Source organism: Salmo salar, chromosome 09 (assembly GCF_965601325.2).
Source record: "Salmo salar chromosome 09, fSalSal1, whole genome shotgun sequence".
NCBI lineage: Eukaryota > Metazoa > Chordata > Actinopteri > Salmoniformes > Salmonidae > Salmo > Salmo salar.
This window is the reverse complement of record NC_138299.1, coordinates 35,045,848-35,052,961: the sequence shown is the minus strand read 5'-3', so window position 1 is coordinate 35,052,961 and position 7,114 is coordinate 35,045,848. Positions and strand designations below refer to the sequence as shown.

The window sequence follows — 7,114 nt, the reverse complement described above, 5'->3', positions numbered from 1 at the left end:
ATTCAAGCGGCTGTGTCCCACCTTTAATCTTGTAAAAATAGCCTCCTCTCTTCTACCCCTTCCTGCCATCCTCCCCTCCCTGAGTTTCCTCTGTACTTGAAATAAAGGTTCAATAAATAAATGCCTGCCCTTAGTATCTCTATTCCACTGCTCCTGCCATCTCTGCACCATCACTGTCTGTATCAGGCTTTTTGGCTCTGCCTTGCGCATTGACACTACAGCACCAACATCCCGACTACTAAGTGATTGTTTAGCCAGTACATTAACTGCCTCGTTCCCCTCCACCCCCACATGGGCTGGGACCCAAGTAAATCTTATCTGTATACCCATCAGTCTAGTCCTGCCATGGGTTGGTAGTAACTCATAAAACAGGTCATGTCTGCTACGTGACCTAAAGGACTGCACTCATCAACACTGTACATGAAGGCAGAGCAAATAACTACTGTCTGGCTTGACTTCCTTCACCTACTGAAAGGCCAACAGTATGGGCATCAGCTCTGCAATATATACAGCCAGATGATATGTAATACATTTCCTGACTGCCATCCCACATTCATGCACTACAAATGCTGACCCAGTACGTCCTGTTCTTGGATCTTTTGAACCATCTATGTAAATGGACACAAAATCCCGATACACAGTAGCCAGACGTCTATTAATCAAATCAGATGGATCAACACCCTCCCTATCTTTCTGTAGTCTCTCCAACACTTCTCGATCAACTACTGGATACGGGAGTAGCCATGGTGTATTTACAGGAATAGCTTTTTTAGAGATTTTTATTTGCAATTCTACTTTCAAATTTAACCCGCCGATGTAGTTGTTCCTTTTCCATTTGATGAATGAATGGCCTCTGAATTTGTTCTTGCTCTACTGCCAACTAGCGGATTGGCTGAGCGAGCCACATACAGACATATGCATTGACGTCAAGCTGTTAGCTTCCTAACGACATGTTTATTGTTCGAGCAGCACTATGTCCTAGGCTTGTGTTTAGGTTCGACTAGTCCAATAACCCTCATAGTTATCTGTTCCTAATATATAAGTTACAATTTACAGACAAGTATTGCACGAGAAGGACAAATCAGCTCCTGAGGTAAGTAAACTAAAATCCCAGATTGTCTAACGTTAGCATAGCTAGCCAGCGAGTTAACAGCCTCAACAATATCTACCATCCTTGGGAAAATATTATTTAAAAGAACAAATAGGTATGACCCTTTGCTGTTATAGTACTAGATAAATTACTCCCAATTTCAATAATATGCATGAATGTCTCAAAGCTTGCCTCAGACAGTACTAGTAGTAGGGTAGCTAACGTTAGCTAGATAGTGCTAGCTTCTTACATCATGTTCTTCCTTTTCTTGTTTATCAGCAACTGTTAACGGATAGTTAAACGCCGGCAGCAGCAATTAATGATTGATTTGTATAATTGATCTTTTATAAGGGCCGCACTGACAACCAGGGAAGTATCTATCTTAAAGGCACAACCCCAGTATCTGTCACCATCATCACAATAATAGGCTAGCTGATTACATAAGCGTGTGACCAACTGTAAAGTTGAAGATCATCACTTAGGAGAGCCGCATCAGCGGGAAACTACAACAAAGATGGGAAACAGTGCGATCAAAGCCCATCTGGAAAACTCACAGAAGACTGGGATCTTTCAGCTGACAGGGAAAGGTCTCCCTGAGGTAAGAATTGCATGCACACACAGCCCATTATAGTCTGCTTGTTAAAATCAGCACTCCACGGCAGTCTGCTAACTGGTGCTTCGTTTATTTAGCTGAATTCCATTCAGTTGTTGTTGTAGTCGACGGTTTGAATGTATGTATACTGAACAAAAATATAAATGCAAGATGTAAGGAGTTGGTCCTATGTTTCATGAGCTGAAATAAGAGCCCTAGAAATGTTCCATATGCACAAAAAGATTATTTCTCTCAAATTGTGCACACATTTGTTTACATCCTGTTAGTGAGCATTTTTTGCCAAGATAATCCACCCACCTGACAGGTGTGCCATATCAAGAAGCTGATTAAACAGCATAATCATTACACAGGTGCACCTTATGCTGGGGACAATAAAAAGGCACTCTAAAATGTGCAGTTGTCACCCAACAGAATGCCACAAATGTCTCAAGTTTTGAGGGAGTGTGCAATTGACATGCTGACTGCAGGAATGTCCACCAGAGCTGTTGCCAGAGAATTTAATGTTAATTTCTCTACCATAAGCTTCCTCCAACGTCATTTTAGAGAATTTGGCAGAACATCCAACCGGCCTCACAACCGCAGACCACATGTAACCACGCCAGCCCAGGATCTCCACATCTGGCGGATCGTCTGAGGCCAGCCACTCGAACAGAAACTGTGGGTTTGCAAAACCCAATTTCTGAACAAACTCAGAAACCGTCTCAGGGAAACTCATCCGTGTGCTTGTCGACCTCACGACTTCAGTGGGCAAATGCTCACCTTCACTGGCACGCTGGAGAAGTATGCTTTTCACGGATGAATTCCAGCTTCAGCTGTACCGGGCAGATGGCAGACCGCTTGTATGGCGTCATGTGGGCAGGTGGTTTGCTGATGTCAATGTTGTGAACAGAGTTGCCCCATGGTGGCGGTGGGGGTATGGGCAGGCATAAGCTCCGGACAACGAACACAATTGCATTTTATCGATGGCAATTTGAATGAACCGAGATACCCTCACGAGATCCTGGGGCCCAATGTCGTGCCATTCATCTGCCACCATCACCTCATGTTTCAGCATGATAATGCATGGCCTCATGTCGCAAGGATCTGTACACAATTCCTGGAAACTGAAAATGTCCCAGTTATTTCATGGCTTGCATACTCACCAGACATGTCACCCATTGAGCATGTTTGGAATACTCTAGATCAACGGGTACAACAGTGGGTTCCAGTTCCAGCCAATATCCAGCAACTTTTCACAGCCGTTGAAGAGGAGTGGGACAACATTCCACAGGCCACAATCAACATCCTGATCAACTATGTGAAGGAGATGTGTCGCACTGCATGAGGCAAATGGTCACACCATATACTGACTGATTTTCTGATCCACTCCCCTACCTTTTTTTTAAGGTACAGTGCCTGTGACCAACATATTCAGTTTTGTATTCTGTCATGTGGAGTCCATAGATCAGGGCTTAATGAATTCATTTCAACTGACTGATTTCCTTATATGAACTTTAACTGAGTAAAATCTTAGAAATTGTTGCATGTTGTGTTTATCTTTGTTCAGCGCATTTCTTCCCCCCACTAACATATTTCAGTTCCCCGAGGAGCTCCAGAGGTTGACTGGAAACCTACGGACTGTAGATCTGTCTTCCAACAAGATTGAAGTGCTGCCTGCCGCCATAGGAAATTTCCTTCAGATGAAGAGTCTGACTTTAAATTGTAATAAACTCAGTAAGTGGTTGCTACATCTCCTCAGATTCTGTCTTATACTACAGCATCTGTTGATGACAAATTATTAACCCTTTGCTTTCACTGAATAATGAATGCCCATTAGGTGCATTGATTATTGATGTGAATTCCTCTGCTTCAATCAGTCTCTATAGCTAGGCTATATATTAAGTTAGTGTGTCTGTTTTGTGCTACATAGCAAGTCTCCCAGATGAAATTGGGAAGCTTAAGAAACTAGAGACCCTCTTGCTGAATGGGAACCAACTGACGCAGCTCCCTAGCGGTGTAGGGCAGTTGAAAGCGTTGCGCACCCTCAGCCTGTCTGGGAACAAGTTCCGGGAGTTTCCTGGCGGCCTCGGCTCCCTACGACACCTGGACGTCCTGGACCTGTCCAAGAACCACATCCAGGCTGTGCCTGCTGAGGTAGCGGCCCTGCAGGCCATCGAGATCAATCTCAACCAGAACCAGGTAATCAGGTGTTTATGGGTGCATCTCAAATGGCACCCTATTCCCTATATAGTGAACTATTTTTAACCAGGGACCTAATCTAGAATCAAATCTATATAAATTATGATCCCAGATTTCAGTAGTGTCTGCGGAGGTGTCCACCTGCCAGAGGCTAAAGGTGCTGAGACTGGAGGAGAACTGTCTAGAGCTTGCCTCCATCCCTGTGTCCATCCTCACCAGCTCCCAGGTGTCTCTGCTCTCTGTGGAGGGCAACCTGTTCGAGGTGAAAAATATGCGGGACCTGGAAGGGTATGAGAAGGTAAGGCGTGAAACAAATTCTTGTTTCTTTAACTTGCTGCCTACTGCCAAATGAATGGTCATGGTTACAGCAAGGAACAGTCATGCTGCTGCACTAAATCACTAAGCTGTCTTTATATCTATTGTAAACTAAACCACTCATGAGTTTCAAAGGCATTGGTTTGAAATATATCCGTCCCCCATGGTTGACGTAATTTGTTTGTGATCAGTGTGGAAACAAGACTCTTTCCCCAGAGTGGTGGACTACCTCAACAATAATGGGATTTCCTGTTCAACATAAGGAGGATCATGTGAATAAAGTTGTGGCTCAGACAGCTCTAGTATTCTTTCCCAGCCATAATCCCTGCACTTGACATAATCAATGGTCAAATATAGCCCCTGACACTAAATACATCTATGATGATATTACAGTGTTGAAATTATTTTGTGAAGCTTAAAATGACAATTGAATTTCCCAAGCTTGGAATAATCAAGGTCTAATCTGATATGACCACTTACCTATTATAATAGTTAGAACTTGAACCAACCATTCAGTGCTTACACAAATAGCTAATCTCTTCAGTTGTTATGCTGTCCGTAGTGTCCCAGATGTGACTAATGGCGATCTCATTTGTTTACCCCACAGTACATGGAGCGCTTCACTGCAACCAAGAAGAAGTTTGCCTGAAGAGTAGTGAGAGGGAGCATCCCCCTGAGTCCAGCTTGTGCACTACACCCAAGCACCCTCCCTAGTGGTTGTCTTACTACAGTATATATGGCTTCTGCACTACAGCAACAGGTTACAACAGAGCAAGAACCACAGTAGAATGAGTACTGATTGACAGCATGCTATGATCTGTGTATGACAGCAACAGGATACCATGGATGGTTATAGAGAACTATGTGAACAGTGGACGATAGACAGTGCATTCACTTACGATATTCATAGAAATTGCATCTTGAATACTAATTTATGAACGAAAACCTAAGCGGGTTATACTTAAATAGTATAGTGGGCCAAAATGTCCCTCTACATACATTGGCTTTTAACTGCATATAAATGATCAAACAATACAATTGTTGTAGAAGTCAAACACCTCGGTTCAGTATCAAGCAGTGTTTTGCCTGTCAGATAGTATTTGTGCCGTGACCAGCAAGCGAATGAAAACTGTAGTACAGAATGTCAGGCTTACCCTGTGGATCTGGAATGGGACGTCACATTTTTTTTGTAGCTCTGGTCCAGAGTGTTTATTTTCAGCTGAGGAAAGCTGTTTCATCAGCATGCCACACATAAAACCCTGGACCAGAGCTAGATTTTCTGGTACCGTGAAAGAATGAAGAAAAGCACAGCCTAAATGTAAACAAATCTATACTGAACAAAAATATAAATGCAACAATATCAATGATTTTACTGAGTTAGTTCATATAAGGAAATCAGTCAATTTAAATAAATAAATTAGGCCCTAATCTATGGATTTGTCATGATTGGGCTGGGGCATAGGCCCACTCACTTGGGAGCCAGACCCAGCCAATCAAAATGAGTTTTTCTCCTCAAAAGGGCTTTATTAAAGACAGAAATACTCCTCAGATTCATCAGCTGTCTGGGTAGCTGGTCTCAGACGATCCCACAGGTGAAGAAGTCGGATGTGGCGGCCCTGGGCTAGCGTGGTTACACATGGTCTGCAGTTGTGAGGCTGGTTGGACGTACTGCCAAATTCTTTAAAACGATGTTGGGGGTAGCTTATGGTAGAGAAATTAACATTAAATTCACTGGCAACAGCTCTGGTAGACATTCCTGCAGTCAGCATGCTAATTGCATGCTCCCTCAACTTGAAGTCTATGGCATTGTGTTGTGTGTCAACTTACACATTTTTAGAGTGGCCTTTTATTGTCCCCAGCACAAGGTGCATCTGTAATGATCATGCTGTTTAATCAGCTTCTTGATATACCACACCTGTCAGGTGGGTGGATTATCTTGGCAAATGAAAAATGCTCACTAACAGGATGTAAACGAATTTGTGCACAGAATTTGAGAGAAATAACCTTTTTATGTGTATGGAACATTTCTGGGAACTATTATTTCAGCTCATTAAAATGGGACCAACACTTTACATGTTGCGTTTATATTTTTGATCGGAACATTTGGCTCTTCACAAGCATACTCTTATTGCTTTTGAATGCTCAGTAGTTAAATTATTTGGACTTGATTTGTATTCATGTGTTATTTCAGTTGGTCTGTTGAACACATCCTTACTATTTTAGTAATTTAACTCTGTAAATAATTTGTAGACATTTTAAGAAGTGTGTGGGATTGTATCAGATAAAATCCACAAAACAGGATCACCTCCACTGTTCTAAATTTGACCCTCAAAGAAGTGTTGATGGATCCTCTTCATATTATTTTATCGGGCAAGGCTCTAGTAACCTTTATTACTAGATTGAAGACAACCTCACAAAGAGGATCATTCATATCTATTTTCTGATCAGTGTTGCTGATCAAGGGTGCACTTTCTGTGAAAGGAGGAGTTGCATTAGGCTGTCATTAACAAATGTAATTTATCAGGTGTATGTAATTTAATTGTAACAGAATACTCTCCATGAATTGTGTCAATATACTAACACTGATTTATGTAGAATTACTTAACTTTGTTTCATTTGAATGCTTTTATTTAATTTTCCTTAAATATGATTCCATTTTTTGCACAGCTTTGTGCAAGAGTGTACAGTATTCAGACCAATTCATATCAGGTTGCCACAACCTTAATTTTGTGAAAGGAAAGTACACGCAGTAATTTAATAAACCCCGATCTCATCGCAAGTTCTCCTAATAAAAATATAATACATACAATTGCTTATGTGTCGCTGTGCCTTAGTTAAGTTCAATAGGTGTTGTATTGATACTGTGTTTCATACCACTTCATACTGGGAGTCTTATTTCCTGCGCTCTCTCTAGGCGG

At 41.9% G+C, this 7,114-nt stretch overlaps 1 protein-coding gene across 3 annotated transcripts; it reads left to right on the top strand.

The window, feature by feature from the left end:
- The first annotated feature begins 882 nt into the window (after positions 1–882).
- Positions 883–7,007, top strand: LOC106611250 (leucine-rich repeat-containing protein 57). Of its 3 annotated transcripts, none has more exons than XM_014211262.3 (6): positions 883–1,093; positions 1,442–1,688; positions 3,281–3,416; positions 3,613–3,881; positions 3,994–4,179; positions 4,804–7,007. In XM_014211262.3, the coding sequence occupies exons 2-6, from the start codon at positions 1,605–1,607 to the stop codon at positions 4,843–4,845; spliced, it is 717 nt and encodes a 238-aa protein (XP_014066737.1). In that variant the 5' UTR covers positions 883–1,093; positions 1,442–1,604; the 3' UTR covers positions 4,846–7,007. The 3 variants fall into 3 exon arrangements, with proteins under 3 accessions (XP_014066737.1, XP_014066739.1, XP_014066738.1); XM_014211264.3 differs by having other exon boundaries at positions 895–1,093; positions 1,573–1,688; XM_014211263.3 differs by having other exon boundaries at positions 895–1,093; positions 1,370–1,688.
- The last annotated feature ends 107 nt before the right edge of the window (positions 7,008–7,114 follow it).